Genomic DNA, 26,948 nt, shown 5'->3' with positions numbered 1-26,948 from the left:
CAATCAAATAATGACTTACGAATTTGAGTACATCGTAAATAAAAGCCCAAAGGTTGCACGAAAGCACATAAGTGCTAAACTGAAACCCATAAGGGTTGAACGGAAGCTCAAAAGAGCTAAACGGAAACCCATCAAGGTTAAACTAAAGCTCGTAAGAGCTAAACAAAAACTCATTAGGGTTAAACAAAAACTAATATGAGTTAACTGAAGCTCATGAGAGCTAAACTGAAAGAAAACATAGAAGTTCGCAACAAATGCTGAAACTCGGTTTACTTGGGTAATTTTGCCGTCAATTCCTTTCTTGCACTGAACAACTGTTGTAATATCCTGAATTAGGGCTTAATCGGAATAGTGGTTTCGTGACCACAAATTCGAGATAGAAATAATTATTTTACAATGATTTTGATGTTTATGATATGATTGCATGATTGTGTGAAAATTTCGTGATGAAATTCTATGCCTAAAGTGCTTAAATTGAAAGTAGGGACTAAATCGAATAAGTTGCAAAACTTGCATTCTAGAAGTTTTTAGTATGAAATTGTTTTGGAATATTAATGAGGAGGTCTTAAATAGCAATTTGACCAATTTTAAGTTCATGGACAAAATTAGGACATGGAAGGAATTTTTAGAAAGTTTAGTAGTAAGGGTATTTTGGTTATTTAGTTATTAAAATGAATTAAAAACAAAATTAAAAGCTAATTTTTGTCCATCTTCTTCATTAGGCCGAAATTTCAAGGGTTCTCCATAGCTAGGGTTTGTTTCAAGCTTCCAAGCTCCATAATTAAGAAAAACGAGATTCAAGTCGTGATCGAGGAAAAGAAAAGATTGTGGACTAAATTGCAAAATCTTTATATTTTGGTACCAAGGTAAGTTCATGTGTAAATAATGTAGCATAAATGTTATTTTTAAGTTATTAATGTTAATTATATGATATGCTGATTTTTAATCGTGAAATATTATGCTTTGTGGTTAATGTTGAGTAATATGCAAATTATGTTTACTACTTGATAAATATGAATTGCTACCGAGTATCGGTTCCGATATTCCATGGAAGACGACAAATGTGAGATCGAGGGAAAAAGCCCGTTTGAACCTTAGGAATAGATTTGGATACAAGTGACATGTCACTAGGATGGTTGAGCATCCGAACTCGTTGAGTTGAGTCCGAGTTCACTTATGGATGCAAATGTCCGAACTCGTTGAGTTGAGTTCGAGTTCGTGAGATGTAACTAGGCATCCGAACTCGTTGAGTTGAGTCCGAGTTCACTTAGGGGCGGGTTACATGATTTCTTGATTACATATGTGGCATTTATGTGCAAATTATCCATGTATCCGAGTTATATTCCGATGTGTTCAACGGGTGAAATTTCAAGTTTAATGGAGGAGCACTTAAGATATAAGTGACGTTTTGGGTAAGTGTTGTGAAATGGACACTTTGGACAGGTATGTTCTTAACCCTCGGGTTGAAAATAGATACAACAACGATAAGGTGGTAAGATGATGAATGATGTTTAAAGATGTGATATATGTTTTGGTGGTACCATGCTAAAGTTGTTTGGTATATTTGTATTGTTATGTTACTTGTTATTTACATATGAACTTACTAAGCATTTATGCTTACTCCTTCCTTTTCATTCACTGTAGTTTTTAACAAGCCGGCTTAGGAATCAGGACAGGTCGAAAGTTCGATCACACTATCCAATGGACTTTTATCTTGGTAAATGGCTTGTACAACTACTTAAGTATGGCATGTATAGCAATATACCTATTTTGTGTAAATAATTTTATGATATGGCCATGTTTGGTTGAGAAAATGTTTGATATTGATAAGTCATGGTGATGGCTAATTTAGATCATGTTTGATATCATGGAAGTTTAACAGGTTATCTAGTTCATAAAAATTCATGGAAAGATGAAACTTGCCTTAAAACAGAATATTGCTGCAGCAATGACATGAATTTGAAAAATCACTAAAAATAGTATAAATAGAACTAAATGATGATTAAGTTATGAAATTGAATCTTAATGAGTCTATTTTCATATGGATTGAACAAAACAGGAATATAAATTATATTTTATGAGATATTTAAACTTTTGCGAAACAGGGCCAGAGTGATTTCTGGATCCCCTGTTTTGACTTTAAAAATTCATAATAAATTTTACTAAAATAATTATAAGTTTTTATTTATATTTACAGATTCCTTATTGAGTCTAGTTTTAATAGAAACAAACCTCATAGTCATTGAAATTTTGTATAGAGATATATCTGATTCGTAATACACAGAGGTTAGAGCAGTCAAACCCTAAAACAGGGGATACTTTAATTAATAAACTGTACTAATTTGCCCAATAAAAAACTCTAGAAAAAAATTAGTAAATAGATATATGAGTCTAGATTCAGGGAAAATTTACGGATCTTGATTTCGAGTTTCGTAACTCGAGATATGATTTTTTTTGTAACTGTGACGCGAGTAGCTAAAAAGCTGTGAATGTAGAAACAAATGATTTGAAGTTCTTAAATTATTAAATTATGTTTGGTAACCCCTCAAGCTCGACTCCGGTGATGGTCTCGGGCTTGGGGGCATTACATTTAGTCGGGATCCTTGAACTGAAAGAAATGGTAGTCCTAGTTGATCGAGCTTGTAAGGTTGAAGAACTACTTAAAGAGAAGAGGAAGGTAGAGGCTGAGACAGGAAATTGGAAGAAAAGGACAATGAGTAAGGCACCTTCACAGCAACTCGGAAAGTCAAGAAATATGAATCCTCGTTCCCAGTTTCAGCTGGGCAATCATATGGAAATTTTAAGAAGCAGAATGTGGGTCCTAAATCTCAGAATACTTCTGCAGCCAGTGTAGGGAACTCGAGATTTGTTAAACCCGAGTGCCAGCGGTGTGGTAGAAATCATTTTGGTCCTTGCAGAGCAAATGAATGAATGTTTTCGATGTGGTTCTCCAGATCATTTTATTAGAGACTGCCCAGAGAGAGCTGAGAAAGAAAAATTTCAGAGTGTAAAAGCTAGTGGTGCAAACTCGAGGGGAAGGTATCCGAGAAAAGCTGGAAGTGAAACAAGCAGTAAGAATGTAGCCAGCGATGCAGCAGTTAGATCTGAGGGAAGAGCTCTGGCTAGAACTTATGCTATTAAAGCGCGTGAAGATGCTTCCTCACCCGATGTGATTACCGGTACATTTTCTCTTTATGATATTAATGTTATTGCTTTGATTGATCCTGGTTCTACTCATTCATACATATGCATTAAACTGGTGTCTAGTATGAATATACCTGTTGAGAACACAGAATTTATGATTAGAGTGTCGAACCCGTTAGGCAAATGCGTGATAGTTGATAAAGTAAGCAAGAAATGCCCTTTAATGATTCGGGGTCATTACTTTCCGACCGACTTGATGTTGTTGTCGTTTGATGAATTTGATGTTATTTTGGGTATGGATTGGTTGACATTGCATGATGCTATAATAAATTGCAAAGAAAATGTTATAGAATTAAAGTGTGAAAGTGGTGAAATTCTGCGGGTTGAGCCAGACAAATCAGAGGCATTATCTAGTATGATTTCTTCGATGTCGGCTCAGAGATATTTGAGAAAGGGTTATGAAGCTTATTTGGCGTATGTAATTAATACAAAAGAAGTTGAAAAGAAAGTTGAATCAGTGCCGGTTGTGTGTGAATTTGCGAACGTATTTCCAGAAGAATTGCCGGGTTTGCCTCCAGTCAGGGAAGTAGAATTTGGTATTGATTTAATACCGGGAACAGCTCCGATCTCGATTGCTCCATATAGAATGGCACCAACAGAGTTGAAAGAATTAAAGTCGCAGTTGCAAGAGTTGACTGATAAAGGCTTTGTGAGACCGAGTTTTTCACCTTGGGGTGCTCCCGTGTTATTTGTGAAAAAGAAGGATGGTTCTATGAGATTATGTGTTGATTATCGGCAGTTAAACAAGGTGACAATCAAAAACAAGTATCCATTGCCGAGAATTTATGATTTGTTTGATCAGCTAAAAGGAGCAATATGGTTTTCAAAGATTGACTTGAGATCTGGGTATTATCAGCTGCAAGTAAAAGAGTCAGATGTGCCTAAAACTGCTTTTAGAACAAGGTACGGTCATTATGAATTTTTAGTTATGCCATTCGGGTTGACAAATGCTCCTGCTGTGTTTATGGATTTAATGAATCGCATATTTCGGCCATACTTGGACAGATTTGTTGTGGTGTTTATAGATGATATTTTAATTTATTCAAAAGATGAGACAGAGCATGCTGAGCATTTGAGGATAGTTTTGCAAACTTTGAGAGATAAGCAGCTGTATGTTAAGTTTAGTAAAAGTGAATTTTTGCTCCGGGAAGTTGGATTTTTGGGTCATATTGTTTCAGGTGATGGTATACGGGTTGATTCTAGTAAAATTTCAGCCATTGTTGATTGGAAACCACCGAAAAACGTAACTGAAGTTAGAAGTTTCTTGGGGCTAGCTGGGTATTATAGGCGGTTCGTAAATGGATTTTCTATAATTGCTGCTCCTATGACTAGACTACTCCGAAAGGATGTTAAATTTGAATGGACGGAAGAATGTCAACAGAGTTTCGAAGAATTGAAAAAGTTATTAACTGAAGCACCAGTGTTGATACAACCCGAATCAGGTAAAGAATTTGTGGTGTATAGTGATGCTTCTCTAAATGGTTTGAGGTGTGTACTCATGTAAGAAGGAAAAGTGGTGGCTTATGCTTCGAGATAGTTAAAACCTCATGAGAAGAATTATCCTACTCACGATTTGGAATTGGCTGCGGTGGTATTTGCTTTGAAGATTTGGCGACATTATTTGTATGGTGAAAAGTGCCGAGTATATACCGATCACAAAAGTCTTAAATACTTGATGTCACAAAAAGACTTGAATTTGAGACAGCGAAGATGGTTGGAGTTATTGAAAGATTACGAGCTTGTTATCGATTATCATCCAGGAAAAGCGAATGTGGTTGCCGATGCTTTAAGCAGAAAGTTGTTGTTTGCTTTGAGAGTTATGAACACTCAGTTGAAAATTTCAAATGACGGTTCGATTCTAGCAGTGTTAAGAGCAAGACCGATGTTTTTACAATAGATTTCTGAAGCTCAAAAAAATGATCAAGATTTGCTAGCCAAAAGAAAACAGTGTAAAGCTGATACGGGATCAGATTTCAGAATCGGTTCTGATAGTTGTTTGATGTTTAAAAATCAGATTTGTGTACCGAAAAATAATGAGTTGATTCAAAAGATTTTGCATGAAGCACATAATGGTTGTTTAGCGGTTCATCCGGGCAGTACGAAGATGTATAATGACTTGAAGAAAATGTACTGGTGGAGCGGAATGAAAAGAGATATTTCCGAGTTTGTATCAAAGTGCTTAGTTTGCCAACAAGTGAAAGCTGAACACCAAGTACCTTCGGGATTACTCCAGCCTATTATGGTTCCTGAATGGAAATGGGATCGGATTACTATGGATTTTATATCAGGGTTGCCGTTAACTCCAGGGAAGAAAAATGCCATCTGTGCAATAGTTGACAGACTGACTAAATCGGCTCATTTTATTCCGGTACATGCAGATTATTCTCTTAATAAGTTGGCTGAATTGTATATCCGAGAGATTGTTAGACTTCATGGGATACCTTTGTCAATCATTTCGGATAGAGATCCAAGGTTTACCTCACGGTTTTGGCAAAAGTTGCAAGAAGCATTAGGTACAAAGTTAAATTTCAGCACTGCCTTTCATCCACAAACTGATGGACAATCAGAGAGAGTAATTCAGATTCTTGAAGACATGCTCAGATGTTGTGTATTGGAATTTCAAGGTAGTTGGGAAAAGTATTTACCGTTGGTAGAATTTGCTTATAATAATAGTTATCAGACAAGTTTGAAGATGGCACCTTATGAAGCATTATATGGTCGTAAATGTCGGACGTCATTGTGTTGGACTGAACTCAAGGAAAATCAGATTTATGGAGTTGATTTAATAAAAGAAACCGAAGAAAAGGTGAAAGTGATTCGAGATTGTTTGAAAGCTGCTTCAGATAGACATAAATCTTATGCGGATTTGAAACGAAAGGAAATGGAGTTTCAAGTTGGTGATAAGATATTTTTGAAAATGTCTCCATGGAAGAAAGTCCTTAGATTTGGACGAAAGGGCAAGTTAAGTCCGCGTTTTATTGGACCGTATGAAATAATTGAAAAAGTTGGACCGGTAGCATATCAGCTAGCGTTACCACCCGAATTAGAGAAGATTCATGATGTGTTTCACGTATCTATGTTACATCGGTATCGTTCGGATCCTTCACATATAATTTCACCTACAGAAATTGAACTGCGACCGGATATGACTTATGAAGAAGAACCGATTAAGATTTTAGCTCGAGAAGTCAAACAACTAAGAAATAAAAGTGTTGCACTTGTAAAAGTGTTGTGGCAAAAGCATGGGGTAGAAGAGACTACATGGGAACCTAAAGAAACTATGAGAAACCAATACCCACACCTGTTTACTGGTAAGATTTTCGAGGATGAAAATCCTTAAAAGGGGGGAGAGTTGTAATATCTTGAATTAGGGCTTAATCGGAATAGTGGTTTCGTGACCACAAATCTGAGATAGAAATAATTATTTTACAATGATTTTGATGTTTCTGATATGATTGCATGATTGTGTGAAAATTTCGTGATGAAATTCTATGCCTAAAGTGCTTAAATTGAAAGTAGGGACTAAATCGAATAAGTTGCAAAACTTGCATTCTAGAAGTTTTTAGTATGAAATTGTTTTGGAATATTAATGAGGAGGTCTTAAATAGCAATTTGACCAATTTTAAGTTCATGGACAAAATTAGGACATGGAAGGAATTTTTGGAAAGTTTAGTAGTAAGGGTATTTTGGTCATTTAGTTATTAAAATGAATTAAAAACAAAATTAAAAGCCAATTTTTGTCCATCTTCTTCATTAGGCCGAAATTTCAAGGGTTCTCCATAGCTAGGGTTTGTTTCAAGCTTCCAAGCTCCATAATCAAGAAAAACGAGATTCAAGTCGTGATCGAGGAAAAGAAAAGATTATGGACTAAATTGCAAAATCTTTATATTTTGGTACCAAGGTAAGTTCATGTGTAAATAATGTAGCATAAATGTTATTTTTAAGTTATTAATGTTAATTATATGATATGCTGATTTTTAATCGTGAAATATTATGCTTTGTGGTTAATGTTGAGTAATATACAAATTATGTTTACTACTTGATAAATATGAATTGCTATCGAGTATCGGTTCCGATATTCCATGGAAGACGGCAAATGTGAGATCGAGGGAAAAAGCCCGTTTGAACCTTAGGAATAGATTTGGATACAAGTGACATGTCATTAGGATGGTTGAGCATCCGAACTCGTTGAGTTGAGTCCGAGTTCACTTATGGATGCAAATGTCTGAACTCGTTGAGTTGAGTCCGAGTTCGTGAGATGTAACTAGGCATCCGAACTCGTTGAGTCGAGTCCGAGTTCATTTATGGATGCGAACGCCCGAGCTCGTTGAGTTGAGTCCAAGTTCACTTAGGGGCGGGTTACATGATTTCTTGATTACATATGTGGCATTTATGTGCAAATTATCCATGTATCCGAGTTATATTCCGATGTGTTCAACGGGTGAAATTTCTAGTTTAATGGAAGAGCACTTAAGATATAAGTGACGTTTTGGGTAAGTGTTGTGAAATGGACACTTTGGACAGGTATGTTCTTAACCCTCGGGTTGAAAATAGATACAACAACGATAAGGTGGTAAGATGATGAATGATGTTTAAAGATGTGATATATGTTTTGGTGGTACCATGCTAAAGTTGTTTGGTATATTTGTATTGTTATGTTACTTGTTATTTACATATGAACTTACTAAGCATTTATGCTTACTCCTTCCTTTTCATTCACTGTAGTTTTGAACAAGCCGGCTCAGGAATCGGGACAGGTCGAAAGTTCGATCACACTATCCAAAGGACTTTTATCTTGGTAAATGGCTTGTACAACTACTTAAGTATGGCATGTGTAGCAATATACCTATTTTGTGTAAATAATTTTATGATATGGCCATGTTTGGTTGAGAAAATGTTTGAAATTGATAAGTCATGGTGATGGCTAATTTAGATCATGTTTGATATCATGGAAGTTTAACAGGTTATCTAGTTCATAAAAATTCATGGAAAGATGAAACTTGCCTTAAAACAGAATATTGCTGCAGCAATGACATGAATTTGAAAAATCACTAAAAATAGTATAAATAGAACTAAATGATGATTAAGTTATGAAATTTAAGCTTAATGAGTCTATTTTCATATGGATTGAACAAAATAGGAATATAAATTATATTTTATGAGATATTTAAACTTTTGCGAAACAGGGCCAGAGTGATTTCTGGATCCCCTGTTCTGACTTTAAAAATTCATAATAAATTTTACTAAAATAATTAGAAGTTTTTATTTATATGTACAGATTCCATATTGAGTCTAGTTTTAATAGAAACAAACCTCATAGTCATTGAAATTTTGTATAGAGATATATCTGATTCGTAATACACAGAGGTCAGAGCAGTCGAACCCTGAAACAGGGGATACTTTAATTAATAACTGTACTAATTGGCCTAATAAAAAATTCTAGAAAAAAATTAGTAAATAGATATATGAGTCTAGATTCAGGAAAAATTTACGGATCTTGATTTCGAGTTTCGTAACTTGAGATATGATTTTTCTTGTAACTGTGACGCGAGTAGCTAGAAAGCTATGAGTGTAGAAACAAATGATTTGAAGTTCTTAAATTGATAAATTATGTTCGGTAACCCCTCAAACTCGACTCCGGTGATGGTCTCGGGCGTGGGGGCATTACAACTGTACTCAATCCTGTGTTCCGATTACTTTGTATTTTCATTTCATTTTTCTTAACTTTAGTAATAATTTTATTTTTATCAATAAACATAAATACCATTCATCAATTAAATATGTAAACATTAAAATTTAACCATACGAACTTACCTAGCTAAATTGCAGAATTCGTAGTAATTCGGGGACTACTCAGCTAATTTTTTTTCACGATTTTCTTTAGGTTCTTGATCTATAATATAAAATTATTCAGCATCTAACTCAATTCTAATTCACTTCAAAATTTATGCCCTTCAATTTTTAAAATTACACATTTTCCCCAACTTTTACAATTTTTACAATTTAGTCCCTCATCAATTTACCCATCAATTAAGCTAATTTTTCACAATTAACACTTCATATAATTATTTTAGGTTACCATACAACCTTTTATATTAAGAATTTCAACACCAAACCCTAATTCTTAACCTTTTCACAATTTGGTCCTAGTATCTATATCTATCAAAATTACTTAATAAAATCATCATATAACAAAATTAAAGCTTAAATTCCATGATAATTCATCATAAATATCCAGAACTCATCAATGGTAACTTTCAAAATTACCCATAGAAGAAAAAACTAATGAAATAAGTAGTTAGACCTAATTGTAAAAGTCTTAAAAACACAAAAAATACAAGAAAAGAGCAAGAATTGAAATTACATGAAGTAAAATAAATAAAATCATCTTAAAACCTTCTCATATGGAGTTTTTGGCTGAAGAAAAGTGAGGAAATGTCTAGAGATTTAGTTTAGTCCAATTTTAACTATTTAATTTTATTTCTTTGCCAATTTTCCCCTTATTCACACTAATCCTTTGATTTTTTTTTTCAGCTTTTACCGTCCAAGCCTTTCATTTTGAGCTAGCTTTCCCTTTTAGTCCTCCTTTATTAAACACTTAAGTTATTTAATCACTTTAGCAAATTTTGCACCTTTTTCAATTTAATCCTTTTTAATTAATTAACCATCAAAACGTTAAAATTTTCTAACGAAAATTTAACACTAACTCAATGAAAATCCATAAATATTTATAAAAATAAAATATTTACGACTCAGTTTATAAATCCAAGGTCTCGATACCTTATTTTCAAAGTCACTTAACATATTAAATTCTTCTAAAACACAATTCACTAATTTAAATGTCTTCTTAAAATCACAATTGACTCATAAATACTAAATAATAAAATTTATGAGCTTACTTGTCGGATTTAGTGGTTTTGAACCATTTTTCCCGACATCACTGAAAATTGGGTTGTTACACCCATTCATTGTCGAATTTTCAACATGTTCTGTGGAATTTGACATTGTTTGTGTGTTTGGGAAATAAACCTTTTGAAAGGTCAATTAATGTGGTGATGGCTGGAAATTGGGTGTGACTTTGATATACTTTTGGGTTGTTAAGGTTTGGTGTTCATTTTGACATCACAAAATCTAGTTTTCGGCCAATTTCGGTGTTGCTTTGTGACCACTTGCGTGGCCACACGGGTGTTTACCCCTACACAGGAGGACCACACGGCCGTATGCAGTCGAAATTTAGGGTTTACGAGCTAATCTGGATGCCACACAGTCATGTGGTTGATTTGGGATAATTAGTCAATTTTCACACGGCCTTGTCCCCTAGGCACACAAGCGTGTGCGTTTGGGAATTAGGGTTTAGTGATTTGGTGTCATACGACCTAGCCACATGGCCGTGTGGCTAATTTAGGGATTTAGGGATCCTACACGAGCATGTGTTTTGGACACACGGTCGTGTCTGGTGGGTACACGGGCGTGTGAGACCCTCACACAAATGTGTCTACCCTGTGCTCTATTTTAGCACAAATGGAAGGATCACATGGCCATGTCCCTAGGTTACACATGCGTGTGCCTCCTTTCACACGGGCATGTGCCCCCCACATAACCTAGGCATTTCCACACGGCCGTGTAGCCTTATCTCACATAATGTTGTTTTGTGTCAATTAAAGCTTGATTGTGATTCTGTGTGTTCCGACTATTAACGAGGTTTTAGCAAGGGTGATTGGGACTTTGATTTGGCCTAGACTAGTGTGTGTTGTATAGATATACCTTTATTTAAGCAGATTGTTTGATTGTTGCTTGAGATTACTTTGCAATTGATACTGAATTTGGGTAAATGAATGTACGCATTTCTAATTCTGAGTGATTGGTATGTGAGTGTTTGTGTGTAGTGCACATTCTGTGACTGGATGGGAATTCTATAACTGATTGACTTGATGTGAGTTTCTGGGTTCGAATGACTGTTTGGAAATATTGTATTCTAATTCTGTACGTTTGTTTGCATACATACATTTGCATAAAACTTTTAGGATTTGGTTGTGAAGAGAAGGAAGACTGTTCTGATCTGACAGTTAAACTGTAACCTATTTGTACAATGGTTTACCGCATTGTACCGCATATACGTCAACTTTACTGCATATTATTATTTGATCTGATAGTTTAAACTGCAATATGTCTGTACAACAGTTTACCGCATTACACTGTACTGCATATACGCTAGCTTTGCTGCGTGTTATTATCCAAGTGGCTTAGTCCATATACATGGTGTGTAGGGTTGGATGGGCCTTTCGAGGTCCTTTGTGGTGTGTTTGGCTAGAAGGGTGGGTTTTATCACTTGACTGCATTCATACGCATCTGTTTGAGTGACTGGGTGTAAGATTATTTGACTGTGTTTTGTCTAATTGAATAACACTTGTGACTAAGTGTCTGTGTATGACATGGTGTGCTTGAATTGTTACGTTCTGTTGGGATGTTGGTTCCAAGGGTACTTTTTGATTCTGCGTATATCTGTAAGTATGTTTTGCTAAAGCATTATTTTTCGTAATTCTGTTATTAGTTGTATTTCGAACTCACACTGAGTTCGTATAGCTCACCCCCTTAGTGTTTACCCTTTCAGGTACATTTCTGAATTCTGATGCTAGACTCGGTATGCGTAGGTCTCGGACATTCCTGGTTAAAAATAAGTTAACAGTTCTTCTTTTCAGTTCCAATTTTGATATACTGTTTCGAACTGTAAGGCTTTATAAAAACTATGGTATAAGTTCTGTTTTGGATTTTTCTCGTAAATCTTACTTTGATCATATATTAAACCTAACTGTAATTTTTTTGATTGAAATCTAAATGATTAAATGTTTTCGGTTCGTTAAAACAAAAATGTTTGTTTTGTAAAATTTTCCCACGATCACTTCAGTGATCAATGTAACCTTTGAGATTCAGTTTAAACTTCTAGGTCGGGTTTTGGGGTATTACAAAACATGTAAGAAAAGGTGACAAAACGATAAGTTCAAAGTTGTAATGTAATATAATGAAAAAGGGATTGATGAGTTGAATGATGTACTTATATGTTAGAAACTTGCGTATGTTATGGATGAATTGACCTAGTTTATGAACAAATATACTAATTAGTAAATTGATGTTGTTAATTAATTTTATGCTAAGTAAATGAAATGGAAAGTAAGTAAATGGAATGGTAAGAAAGTAAATGGAGTGGTTCATAGTATTATGAAAAGGTTAATGATTGAGTAATATGTTTTATAAATCCTAGTATGTTAGGAATGAAAAATATTTGTGATATTGATGAACTTACTCATTTATGAGTTGATGGTTATAAAGTTGATAAACTTTGTAGAATTGGTATAGGTTTTATAATTACCCCATAAAGTTTATTATTAAAATGGTATGTTATGTTTATAGTTTATACGAGCTTGCTAAGCATTTATTGCTTACGTAGTTATTTTCCTTTACTTTTTAGATTATTGGAAGCTCGATTGGTTTGGAAGCTTATTGGAGATCAATCACACTATCCAGAGATTATATCCGTAGATTTTGATGTTTTAAGCAAGGTTATAATGGCATGTATAGGTGGATTTGTGTATAAATGATCTAGTTGTTGTGTTGATATGTATAAGTGTCATTATGGTTAATGTACTTATGGTATTTTGATGGTTGGTGTTAATATGGTCAAGTTGATGCATGGTTCTATGACCAAAATGGTAAGTTTGGCATGTTTGCAATATGGTTAATTTTGGTATAACTTGGTATGGAATTAAGCTAGATATGTATGGATGAGTTATGGTCAAATATGTATAAGTTAGGTATATGTGTTTGAAATGAATTAGAATAATGGTTCAAATGGTAAGTTATATTGACATGGTATAAGTCAAGTACGGTATGTTTTGTAATGGTAGTAAGGTGACCAATTATGCACATGTGTAGTTAAGTTGAATGCTTGCTTTTTAGGTGCCTTGTATGGCTAATTGGTCATATTATGTATGTTTTGGTATGTTTATGATGCCTTGTTCATATGTGCAAAATGTGTTTAGGTACAAGCGTGAAAGAGGTGGTGGAAATAGCTTGTTTTTAGTCTATTTCTTGTCCACATAGCCTAAGACATAGGTGTATATCTCAATTGTGTGTGACACACGGCCATGCGACACGGTCGTCTGTCCCTTGTAGGTTTTAAAGGGTTACAAGTCAGGTAGTTACACGGCCTAGCACATGGTTTGGCACACAGGCGTGTAAGACCATTTCGAGAGTTACATGGCTTGGCATACGGGTGTGTGGCTTGGTCGTGTGACCTAAGTCAGAGAGTTACACGGGCATGGACATAGGCTGGGACACGATCGTGTGTCCCTATTTCAAATGTTACACGACTTGAGACACAGGTGTGTGTCTCAGTCGTGTAAGTCACATGGCCGTGTGACCCTTGCAATTTAAGTTTTTTCCAACTTTTTCCTTAAATATTTAAATGTTTTCGATTTAGTCCCGAACTGTTTCTAAAGTGTTTCTAAGGCCTCGAAGGCTCGATTAAGGGACGTCATGCATGTGTATGAATGGGCTTTGCTATGATTAATGAAATAATTGGAAATGTATGTTTTTATATTACGGTTTTATGGTAATGCTTCGTAACCCTATTCCCACAATGGATATAGGTTAGGGGTGTTACACATTTTCTTGTAATTTTTATTTTTTTGGAATCCTAGGAGCTTAAGCTAGCCGACCCATGTATTGATTTTCGAAACTGTTAAAGATTTAGGATGTTGCCATTGTTGGATATTTGAAGTTTTAGATGTTAACTTGATACATTTTAAGTTTGGAGTTGAAAAAAGATTAAATTGTAAAGTCAATTGATGGTTTTGTTCAATAGGGACTAAAATGTAAAAATTTAAAATTTATGGTAAAAGTGAGAAATATGAGGTCCAATAAGGACTATAGTGAAATTGACATGAAAAATTGAGGATAGAATCGAAAGTTATATTAGTCTCAATTTTAGGGATTAAATTGAATAAAATGTGAAAGTTGGTTAAATTAGCAATTGAGTGTGAATTGGTTTGTATATTGATGATTTTGTATGTTTATATTAATTCGTAGCTAATGTCAACCCAAATTCCTTGAAAAAAAAAGGAAAAGACAAAATCGTCGACCAATAACTTGAAGTTTACAGTTTATAGATTGAACAAGAAATGTGAGAAATGATTTGTGTTAGATTGAACAAGGAATGTAAATTTGTTTTTGACTTGTAGATTTTTAAAGAAATTGGATCTCTTTAATTAAGGACATACGACCATTCATAAAGTCTTCAAAAAGATATCTTGCTTCATTGATATTCAGCATGATCTGATCACTAATTTACTGCTTAGATGTATGAATAAGTCTAAGATATTTGGATGAAAATAATACCAATCAATATAGCAAATTGTACAACTCCCTTGCAAAGCGAGTTTCATGTTTCATTTGAGATGTGAAGCTGCGAAAAATTAGCAAAATTTTAAATAATCCAACAAACTAACATTTAAATTACTATTTTTTGTTGAATTTTTTTGATATGATTTTTTTATGAAAAAATTAAATTTGTTTTAAGCGGCAAAGACTAAAGATAGATTAATGTAAGCTTTTTAATTTTACAGGAATATGAATTCCAACCTATAATTTTTTCGTGAAATTAGAATTTGATTTGAAATAAGAAGTTGAGTCAGATAATCCATAAACAAATGTTAACCGATTGAATTAAGTTAAAAATCTATTGAACCGATTGATAAATTAATTTTTTTTGTTTTTATAATTTTTAATAGAATTGATCAAAACGATAAATTGATAGTGTAACTGATTCAATTATTGGTTCGATTTTAAAAAACTTGATCCAAAAGATCAAATAAAATAATCATATTAATAGAAATATATTAAAATTTAATATTAAATTTAAATTAAATTAATATTGTAATTTATACCGTAAATAAAATTTAATAACAACTTATTCCATCACCAATCCGATCAAACTTACTGAAATGAATCTAGGCCTTGATTTATTATTATTTATTTATTTATTATTTTTTCAATTCATTCGTCTCTCTTTTTGTCCGAAATCTTTATTTCCCAACATCAATCCATAAATAATGGAAAAAATAAACCCAAAAATATATGTTTTCCCCTCCTTGAATCCTCTTCACAAGAAGGGGGAAAAAAAAAAACTCCACTTTGTTTTGTTTATTTCTTCCTTTATTTTGCGAAATCCGGCATTTTTTTCCCTCTCTGTTCTCTCAAAATATATAGCGAAAAGCAATAATGATGAGCACCCTTTTCTCTCTTCATTTTTAAGCTCTCGTTCGTTCTTCCTTTTCTTTTCTTTTCTTTTCTTTCGTTCTTTCTCTTCCGGAAATGGTGGGTCTCCCTTCTGAGGATTCCTCAGATTCCACTTACCGAGTCGACTCAGACGACGAGGGCAACAACAACAACGACATCAGCAACAATGATGACCAGCGAGTTTACTTTGTGCCCTTCAGGTCAGTTTCCTTTCCAGCAAAACATTTCTTGAAATCTAAAATAACCCTACTTAAAAATTGATCCAATCACAATAAAAAAGGGTTTTTCTATTGTTGGGTATTGGGTATTAATGTAGTAGTCAATCTCTGGTAATATGATTTGGAATGTTGATAAACATTTACTTTTTATGGTGTTCTTTACGGGTAACTTTCTTAGTAACCAAAAAGATAATGTTTTCGATCCTTCATTTAGATTTGCTTCAATTGGGTTTTCGTTAAAATTTATAAGGATTTGCTTGGATTTCTTTTTTACGAACTGTTTGAAGTGAGATATCTACCTTTAGAAATTTTTAGTGTTGTATTTTAAGATTTTGACCTTCTTTTTTTTTTTTTTTTTGGTAATGTCTACGCTCTACATTGGTTAAGAGTTGATTCATATTTATACTTTTCTCTTAAAGGTGGTGGAAGGATGCACAGGATTCAACTTCAAGCGAATCTGATTCGAAGAAGGGGATTTTGTATACAGCTACATCAGGAACCTCGTATGCGGGTCCCATGAAGTTAATCAACAACATTTTCAACTCAGATCTTGCTTTCAATTTAAGGAAGGAAGAGGAGAGTTCTTTGCACAATGGTGAAAATGGAGAGGTTGGTGTTTCAGGAAGGGACTATGCATTGGTTCCTGGTGAAATGTGGTTGCAGGCTCTTAAGTGGTGAGTGTTTTAAGATTGATTTTTCAGTATAATCAGATCAGATACTGTAGCCTTTGATGTTAAATAGTTTGAATAGGTGGTTCTACTTATCTACTGTTCTTTGCATGCTTTTTGGTTCCTGCCTTGGGTGCATTGCATCTAAGAGTTTAAGCAATGGATATTAATTGGATTGATAGGAATAAAGAGGAAAGAATGGGACTTGTATGAGGCAATTGAATCAAAGTGAAGTGTGGATCTGCTTCAAATGTTCGGATTAGAGAAAAGTGATAATTTTAGCATATTCTGTTTTTGATCCCAGTCTGCCTTTAAAAAGATCCTTAAGTTCTCTGTTAAGTATAGTTTCTTCATTAAGTGAGCTATTTGCTTCCTCTTTAATATCGTGGGAATGTCTCCATTGCTCCTTGAAACATAAGCACAGTAAGTCTACGGAAAACTAGGTCAACAATTCTTGACATGGGGAATTATCCTACTTTGGGATCTTTGCATCACACCTCAGTATATATTCTAGTACAATTCCTGCGTTCTTGACATGGAAAACTATGTGTGACCTTTTAAAACTGATTTAGCTTAAGATCTGCTTTCTGAACTTTTATGTCACTGTAGTCTATATTAATTAGGGAAGCCCACTAATATGGACTGAAAATTTATGACAAGTTTATTTCAGATGAAAACTGTAACTACGCATATTCCACATCTTTTCTAAGATTGCTCCTTCATTGTAGCAAAATTAAACTTGTTAATCTTAGTTTTAGAAGAGTATGACCTCCTATATTAAGAATGATCTGTTTATTCTATTTGCAACAACAGTCAATTTATAATAAGCTTTTATGCATCATTTCCATTTTTTTTTGGATCCTTTACTTTGGGATATTTACATGGCTTATTCTTCCATTTCTGCTTTGCTTTTCATTCTCCTGTTATTTGCCACTGGTCGAATGAATTTTAGAATGAAAAGCAATGTGTATTTGACTTACTAAGATTTGATACCTGGAATTCTGTTCTAGCGCTTGATGAATCAATTCTATGTGGCCCTTAGAAACTAAAAAGAGTTTTTTAATATCTCTCAAGTTCTACTTTGTGCTGTTCCTTGTAGGCATAGCGATGCTAAAGTTGCAGCAAAAGGTGGAAAAAGCTTTTCAGCTGCTGAAGATGACATGGCGGATGTGTATCCCTTACATCTAAGACTTTCTATTCCAAGGGAAACGAATTCGTTGGCAGTAAAAATTAGCAAAAAGGTAAGTTCATTTAAGTAACCCATTTTTCCACATTTGGTCTGTGAAGATATATCACTCTAGTCTGGCCATAGATTTGTATAAGTCTAATTTTTAGTTTTAATGTTTCCCCCAATCTTATTTGTAAAGTGGATATCGAGCATGATATTGATAGCATAAGATTAAAGGTCTATGTTCATTTTTCACTCTGGAGATGGACTTAGTTTATTCATTCCATGTTTGTTATAAAAAATGTTTAAAAAATAATTAGTTCTATTTTCATAGGACCACTTGTGTTATTTATATAAATTTTCCAGTTAGAGGACTAAATGCATTTCTGATTTGAGTCCTTTGTGGTAATGTAACGACTTAGTTTGAAACTTTATTATTGACAGACAAATCGACTCCATATAAATTGATTTTTGATTCATAACATTTTTGCTTGCATCTTGGGATTTTTGATGTTCTTACAATTAAAGTGTTCTCGAATCATGCTATAGTTTACAGTTTTCTCACCTGTACTAAAAGATGTTTTCTCATTAGTTGTTATTTGGTTAAATTTGACATGTTCTTGCATTTCTGAATCATTAGCCCTCATCCTTATTATGGAATGCCCTTGGTTCTCTGTGCCAACTTTATATTTCACTTTTTACAGGACAATGCAGTGGAACTTTTCAGAAGAGCATGCAAAATCTTTAGTATAGATTCTGAGCAGGTAATTTTCCTTTTCTTTAGGGAGGATTTTTCTTTTTAGTTACTTTTCAATGAGATGGCTATCTATGTTCATCTATTGCACAGTTACGCATTTGGGACTTTTCCGGGCAGACAGCTCTATATTTTGTGAATGAGAGAGATAGATTTCTCAAAGATTCTCAACGCCAATCAGATCAGGAGGTAAGAGGTATCTTTTTGGGTTTTAAATGAGATATTGGTTTACATCTACACGTTTGTTTGATTCTGTTCACTCTCCCTCCAAGATGTCATCCTTAGTTTTTTAAAACCCACTCTTTTAACTATTGTGCTTGTCTGCAAGCATTGTTCTTAATAAGTTCATAATTGGCCTAACTATTCAAGTTATAGAATCTGACACTGTCTTCACGTTTAGTATAACATTTTGATGAAATTCATTTCTAATATGATTGTTATAAATAAAACTAAATACTAATTCATAAACGTTGAATCTGTTGTATGTTTCATGCTCCAGTGTTTGGCTAGTCACTAAAGAAAATTGGAAGAATCCTTTATTGATGTGATTAAAGATTACATGAGATTTTTTTTATGAAGTAAGATTACATGAGATTAATTGTGCCTTCTGAGACAAATCTTGACATTTGAATTTCCTTCAAGAGAGTTTCATGTTTCTTTTCCCTTACAAGGGATGTCCTTATGCTTTCCTTTTCCCATTTGATTGATTCTTTTTATGGTACAATTTAAGCCACTTGTCATGTATCAATTATTCCTACCATATACTATTGTTTTTTCATTGATTGCTTTATTATACTAAAATTTCTAGCAATTATGTCTCACCAAATTTGAGGCCCCAAAAGGTCAAATTCTGTGGCAATAAATAATCTTATGTAACCTTAAAAGGGTATTTTGTATACTTGAGGTAATTTTTACTATGACTCAAATTTTAAAATAAGGGGATGAATCTGAAGATGATGCCAGCTGTGAGTAGGAAGCAATGTGTGGCAGAGTGTCAACCAGTATTGACTCTATGGGCAAACTGATTTTCATCTTCATGTTAATATACTGCTCTCTTCTGCTTTCTTGTTGATCAGATCAATGACAAATCATTTGTTGTAGTTTTGATGCATGCCAATAACGTTTTGTTACATTTGTTTATCTGTAGATTCTCCTGGAGTTGCAAGTCTATGGGTTGTCAGATTCCATGAAATGTAGGGAGGGGAGAAAAGATGAAATGTTAGGACATCCAGCAAATTGCTCTTCTGATGCTCCAGTCTTGTCAAATGGTTGCAATGGCACTACAAATTCCAATTTTGGCAGCACAAGTGCTTCAATATTCTGTGGACGATCTGGAGAAGCTGGTTCTTTGGGATTAACTGGATTACAAAATCTTGGGAACACTTGTTTCATGAACAGTGCCATTCAGTGCTTGGCTCATACACCAAAGGTGGTTGATTATTTTCTTGGAGATTATACTAGAGAAATAAATCCCGACAATCCTTTGGGAATGAAAGTACGTTATATTTACTTCAATCCCTCTGCTTTCATGTTTCATTACATTTATTATAGGTTTCAGAATAGTGTGAAGTTTGAACTGTTCTTAGTTGTATGCATCCATAAAGCATGCGAGTTTTTCAGGGTGAGATTGCTTCAGCCTTCGGGGATCTGTTGAGGAAGTTATGGGCCCCTGGAGCAACCCCTGTGGCACCGAGAACATTTAAGTCAAAGCTTGCTCGTTTTGCTCCTCAGTTTAGTGGCTTCAATCAGCATGATTCTCAAGTCGGTGAACGTTTTCTTGATCTCAATAGTTGAGTTTTGTTTTCCCTTTGGTGGGTGATTGTAATGTGATCATATTCCATGTTTTTCTTTATTAATTTGATGTGCCTTTTATCTTAGGAACTTCTTGCATTTTTGTTGGATGGACTTCATGAGGATCTCAACCGTGTGAAAAGTAAGCCTTATGTTGAAATGAAGGACAGCGAAGGTCGCCAAGATGAAGAAGTAGCTGATGAGTATTGGCAAAATCACATCGCTCGCAATGATTCTATCATCGTTGATGTGTGCCAAGTAATTTTTTCCCCCCTGATTTGACTTTGTTCTGAGTACTCATTGAAAGGTTTCATCAGCATTGTTCACATAGTAATCACTTTCATTTTCCGTTGGTCGTTATTTAATTTCCATTCTTTTGAACGTCGAACTTCTAAAGATATTCATTACTTATGTAAGTTGGAGATAGCATTGGTCCCCACCCGCCCGGGGGGGGGGAAGTAATGGATAGCATAAAATTCCTTTTCTTTTGGAGGAGGGGGACATGGTGATAGCATTTTGGAAGATTCACTATTCATTTTTGCTTTAATGTTTTCTTATAGAATTATAGTAATGTTGCTTGTAGGTTGAATCAATTATTCATTTATACCATAGTTAATTTTGTTTACTTAATCAAATACCTCAGGCAAGTTGGATCTAATTTATTTACAATCTTAAGTAACACACTATGTATTCCAGTATAAAAGTAGCTGGTGTTTGCTTTATTTGTTTGCATGTTTGTTATTCCACTTAATTAGTCAAGATCATATTCATTGCAGGGTCAGTATAAATCAACTTTAGTTTGTCCACAATGCAAAAAGGTTTCTGTAACGTTTGATCCATTCATGTACCTGTCACTACCTCTACCATCAACAACTTCGCGAACAATGACTGTAACTGTCATCAGTACTGATGGAACCTTTCAACCAGCCCCATTTACAATTACTGTCCCAAAGAGTGGGAAACTTGAAGACCTTATACAGGCTCTCAGTATTGCTTGTTCTTTGGGGGCTGATGAGAACCTTCTGGTGGCAGAGGTATATTACCTTCTTTACAACATCTGCATTTGTTGGATTATTTACTAATATCGTTTTTATGCTTATGAATGTTTAATTAATCTGTAAGCATTAACTTATATTGCAGATATACAACCACCGAATTATACGTTATCTTGAAGAGCTTTCTGATTCGTTATCCTTGATTAGAGACGATGACACGCTGGTTGCTTATCGATTAAATAAAGACATTGAGAAAGCTCCTTTAGTTGTGTTTATGCATCAGCAGATGGAGGAGTAAGTTCGTTTAATTCCTAGCTTGACTGTTTTCAGCACTCAAGATCAATGTTGTCAACAGCGCTAGGTGCACTTGAGGCGCTAAGACCTCTATATAGCCTGAGGTGCAAGGCACAAAAAAAGCGCTCACCCAAGTAAACCGAGGCACAAGCATATAAATATAAATATATAAGTAAAATGTAAATAAAAACATATGTAACTAATACATATAATTGATAAGTATTAATTAGTAAAAGAAAGATAAATTTTAATATAGTTCAATTTATAAATTCAAAACATTGTTCTATAGTTTAAGTTTAATAATTTACTTAAATGTATTGTAAAATAAAACACCATAAGAATGAAATTAAATATATCATCAGAAACTAGCTCTAAATTTCCTTCATCTTCTCTTAAAAGTTTTAACTTTTAAGAGTTAACTAGGTTTTTATATAATAAAATTAGGTCCATAATTAATTAAAAAAGTCATACTTTTCTTTTAAAAGTCAAAATGAAAAACAAAAAGGGGGAATGGAATGGCTCTTTAGTGAGGCATGCTTCTTTTGCGTCTGGGTTTGCAACAAAGGTGCCCGAAAAGCGCACCAGGAGCTCGCCTAATTGAAGTTGCCTCACCTTGAGGTGGCTGAGGTGGTAATGGCCATTTGCGCTGTGCCTTAGCACCTAGGCGCTCGCCTTGACATCACTGCTCAACATCCCATTCCCACCCTCTTCAGGATTTAGATTTGACTTTTATATGTTTGCATCTCTTGTTTTACTTTGCTAAAAGAATATTCTAGTTCATGTAAATTGAAAATAAGTAGTATGGGTTATATGTTACTACCAAATTTTGCTATTCCTAGTCTATATTTTGTATTTACGAGTGTCTGTTACTGAAGGCGCATGTTTGAACCAAAACATGTTAGTAAAGTTATCCTATAGTTGCATCTTTGTATGGCTACTCAGAATTCTTGCATCTCTTTATGGTATTATCAAGTTTAATGGCTTTATAAAGTTGTTTATCAATCATTTATTGTAGATTTGATAGAATACAATTCATTTCGTATTATGTAAATCTTGCTGCTTGCTTCGTAAGGACACATTTTGAGATTGCTTGATGGATCCTAACAACTAAGGTCAAACTCAATCAATGCTTGAACTTAATAACTGAAACTGATGATATATGTATACATATACATATATGTATGTATATATATCAAATGAAATATTTTGTAAGCTCTAGTTTTTACCTATCAATGTTACTTGGAAAAGAAAGACGGGTTTAACATGTTGAGCATTAAGGCTCTCACATGGTGTTTTACCTTCTAAAGATATAAAACTCTCACGTGGATTGTACTGTTTTTCCTGTTTCTTCTTGTTCGTTTTCCTTTTCCTTTCTCTACTTGCTGATAACCCCTATGATTGGCTAGAAATATTTTAATTAAATGTTACTTGTTTTCTTTCGACTCAAAAAATTATCTTTGTTGTTCACGCACTTACTGCTGCACAACAAATACTTTGGGTTTGTTTAAAGAATATCAGTTAGTTTGGTTGGTGTATCCTCATAACCTAAGGTTTTTGAATTTCATATTTTCAGGCAGTATATGCTTGGGAAACTGACTTCAAGTTGGAAAACATTTGGAATTCCTCTTGTAGCAAGGCTTTCTAATGTTGTCACTGGGTCTGACATCCATGGTCTATATCTCAAATTACTAAATTCATTTCAGACACAGGCTGAAGATGTCTTAGAAGACAATGATACCTCTGAGAGTACTGCAGTTGAAGCCATTTCTCTGAAAGAGCATGATGCATCATCTCCGACTTCAAACGGCATTGAAAAGCCTCGCGATGCAAATGGGGTTTCTGCACTCTCAGAGGCTAAATTACAACTTTACATAACAGATGACAAGGGAATAGTCAAGGAATCCCAGATACTTATGGCTGAAGCAATACCAGCTGCTGGCATGTCTAGAAGGTTACATGTGCTCGTTCCTTGGCCAGAAAAATATGTTAAACAGTATGATACACAGCTTCTTGGCTCTTTACCGCAGATTTTTAAGTCCTGCTTTTTTGCTAAGCGACCTCAGGAATCTGTTTCTCTTTATAAATGTCTTCAAGCATTCTTAATGGAGGAGCCACTTGGGCCAGAAGATATGTGGTTAGTGTCTAAATTTTCACATTTGTAACTTTGCTTAAGAAGTATTTTGAATCTTAAAGTAACTAGAATGTGTTCCTTATTTGGGAGGATTAACTTTTATCAGCAAGTTGAATATTATTTTGCTGATTATTTTGATCCTAGCAATGTTTCCTTGTCTTTGCTTTGCCTTGTGATAGAAAACTTTGTCTATAGGTGTTTCCTATTTGGAAGATGCAATGTCCTTGTATGAACTAATAGCTCATCATTACTATTCTATTTGTTAAGAGGTCCCTTGATTTAGGATTTAATATATATCGGCTTAGACTCTATGCTCCGCATCTGTTTTTCAAAGCTATAGACCTCTAGCAGGTTTGCTTAACCAGCCACTGCATTTTTTTGCAGATTAAAAGAAAAAAAATGTCATTCTGTTTTTAATGCGTGAGATACAGTTTTTAAAATCTATTTGTTTCTTGAATTGACACAATCTCTCCAAGCTTCGATAAGTTGTTTATATGAGTACTTAAAACATTAGCCTACTATATATATATCAATGCATGCATGTATATTAGAAAGGGTTAATATTCTATTTGGCACTTGAGTTTGGCTTTAATGTTCAATTTAGTACTTGAGTTTTCTTGTCCCAATTTGGTACCGGAGGCCGAATTTTCCATTTTGATACTTGAGTTTTTTATCTCAGTTAAATACCTGAGCGTGGCTTCAATATTCAATTTGGTATCTAAGCTTTTTTCCTTTCAATTAAGCACCTGTGTATTTTGTACTAGTACACATAGGTCAAACATTCATCGGGCCATATGATGCTTATTGGTCTGGGTACCAAATGTTGAAGCCAAACTTAGGTACCAAATGGTATATTAACCCTTCGCGTGGATGCTTTGGTGGTCATTGTCTATCTAATGTCTGGTCTTGTTTAATGTGATTTTAGGTACTGTCCACGCTGCAAAGAGCACCATCAAGCCAGTAAAAAGTTGGATCTTTGGAGGCTGCCTGAGATTGTGGTTATTCATTTAAAACGATTTTCTTATAATCGATTCTTGAAAAACAAGCTGGAGACATATGTTGACTTCCCCATTGACAATCTTGATTTGTCAAATTATATTGGCTCTAGGAATGGCGAGTTATCTAATCGTTACATGCTTTATGCTGTCAGTAACCACTATGGAAGTATGGGAGGTGGTCACTATACTGCATTTGTCCATGTAAGTGATGAAATAAGCTGGAATCTGATTTTTTTTTCCATAGAATAAAAAAAGGGCAAAAAGCTTTTTATTGGCTTTTTTAATTAATAAATTAATTTCATATTATCATATTAGTATGTGCCATCATGAACTGTAGGTTTGTTCATGTGGAAAGACCAAAACACACTCACACTAACACCCCTAGAGTTGCTGTAAACGTCAAACCTGTTTCAGTAAATTTGGAACCATGGTGGTCAGTCTCAACATTGGTCAGGGTAGGGGAACCTTTTGAAATAGCACATGGATATTGCTCTGTACCAAAGGCATAGTGCCTTAATATTTTAACCTTATGATCTGATAGCAAAATTTTAGGTGGACAATTAAACTAATTAGTTTAGCATTCTTGAGCTTAGCTTATTTACTTCTTTGTAGTTATCTCAATTCGGCACATATTAATGGAGTACTTCATTCGTGAAGTTAATACTGAGTACAACATCTTTCAAGCTTCAGAACGTGCTTCTTGCACTTCTCAAGCCCCAGACTCTCCCCCAGTCCCCCTAAATGTTGTCCAAAATTTTGACATTGGATTGTATGATGCAGGCTTGTATCAGAAGAGGATGCACATGTATAAATACCAATATATTGTGATGATGCTACTGATCAATTTGTTTAGCATGAAATATAGAAGTATTCAAACCCAGGGATTAGCTCATTTAATTTATGTGGTCACCCTTCTAGGACTCAAATCTAAGAAATATAAATTCCCCTTCTCATTCTAAAGATTTGTGATTGCATGTTGGCATTGCTAGATTAATCTAAATTTTGTTTTTGTGATGTAGCATGGGGGTGGACAATGGTATGAGTTCGATGATAGTCATGTTTTTCCCATCAGCCTGGAGAAGATAAAGACATCTGCTGCTTATCTTCTTTTCTACAGAAGAGTTGTAGAATAAAAACATCCGAGACATCATTTACTGAGTAAACAATTTCAAGCCAGGTATCATTTGTTGGTGAGTATATCAAAGTTCATGCTGCCTTACAATTATCAACTCAATCTCAAAAGAGTAGCATGCTTTCATGTTTGGCACTGTTTAAGCCTAAGTTGATAGCAGCCAGTGTTACAGAGGAAGGGGAATAATAATCTTAGAGTTGATGCCATTGATGATTGTAATATAGTAGCAAGAAAGAAATGAGAGGTGAGAGTGATCGAAGAAGGGGATCTTTTCTTTTTCCTTTTTTACCCCCTTTTATACCTATAATCATTTGTGAAATGAAGTGTCTAGCCTTATCTTCTTTTTCCTCCTTTTCTTATTTTTTTATTATTTTTTTCTTCTATAATATTGTGAAAGGTTTAACAAATGTTGTTGGTTTTAATCCATGAAAGTGTAGTTTTTGTTTACCGTTATTAATGTACAATTGTTGATTGAACACTGAATTAATTGATTGATAGCTAATTCATGAATTTCCATTTTGTCCAAAATGTGATTTCATAACCCATTGCCTGTATGCTTCACTTATAATCTAAATGACATCTTTATGCCTGCATGCATACATGCTCAAATTCAGATTTACATAGGGATTGCCTTGAATTTTGATGTGAAGACAGAATGAGTTAAATTCTCAGGGAAAAAAAAATCTGTTTTTGTTTATAATGTAGGATAAGAAGGAAGCTGCTATGTGTTTTTTATTTCAGAGTTCTACCAGTAATGGTGGGCCACAGTTCTTTTCCCATTTTGGTGTAAGATGTGACCAGACTTTCTCCGATAGTACCATGGCAGCCATGAAATGAGCCCGGTTAAATTCCAGGACCACTATCCCTTGGTTCACATTTTGGTCACGTCATGTCGGGTCCCTATCCCAGCCCTTGTGGTTCTCATATTTCACCCACTTTAGCCCAATTGCCTTTTCTCCCATAAAAACCAAAGTTTCAAGCTTTGATGCCTCTATTCCCTACATGGATTTAAATAAATAACTTAAGCTCGTATCATCCCTTGTTTATCTACTAGCATTGCTTTAAATAATTTTTTTGTTCTTTATTCTTAACGCTACCCACCTGTTAATGAAATTATGTGATCCATCATCGTTGTAATGATGTTTTATTCAGTACAAAAATCCAAAGACGTGATATTGATTCCTTTTTTTTATAACCTTAAAATGGATATGCATGTAGGGTAACCCTGTCATAAAATAATTTGATCAAAACAAGACCCGAAGGGGGGCATCATTTAATAATGTGGGTGAGATTTGGTTTCT

At 34.3% G+C, this 26,948-nt stretch overlaps 1 protein-coding gene across 1 annotated transcript; it reads left to right on the top strand.

Moving 5' to 3' along the window:
- Nucleotides 1-15,278: 15,278 nt before the first annotated feature.
- LOC107889234 (ubiquitin carboxyl-terminal hydrolase 8) lies at nt 15,279-26,157 on the top strand. Its single transcript, XM_016813589.2, has 13 exons — nt 15,279-15,698; nt 16,136-16,390; nt 17,484-17,625; nt 18,257-18,316; nt 18,400-18,495; nt 19,454-19,801; nt 19,927-20,067; nt 20,185-20,355; nt 20,874-21,131; nt 21,238-21,386; nt 22,960-23,520; nt 24,443-24,716; nt 25,535-26,157. The coding sequence occupies exons 1-13, from the start codon at nt 15,574-15,576 to the stop codon at nt 25,646-25,648; spliced, it is 2,694 nt and encodes an 897-aa protein (XP_016669078.1). The 5' UTR covers nt 15,279-15,573; the 3' UTR covers nt 25,649-26,157.
- The last annotated feature ends 791 nt before the right edge of the window (nt 26,158-26,948 follow it).

The sequence above is a fragment of the Gossypium hirsutum genome, chromosome A09, assembly GCF_007990345.1.
Source record: "Gossypium hirsutum isolate 1008001.06 chromosome A09, Gossypium_hirsutum_v2.1, whole genome shotgun sequence".
NCBI classification, from domain to species: domain Eukaryota; kingdom Viridiplantae; phylum Streptophyta; class Magnoliopsida; order Malvales; family Malvaceae; genus Gossypium; species Gossypium hirsutum.
Note: the sequence above shows the minus strand (reverse complement) of the source record. Positions and strands in the feature narration are given on the sequence as shown.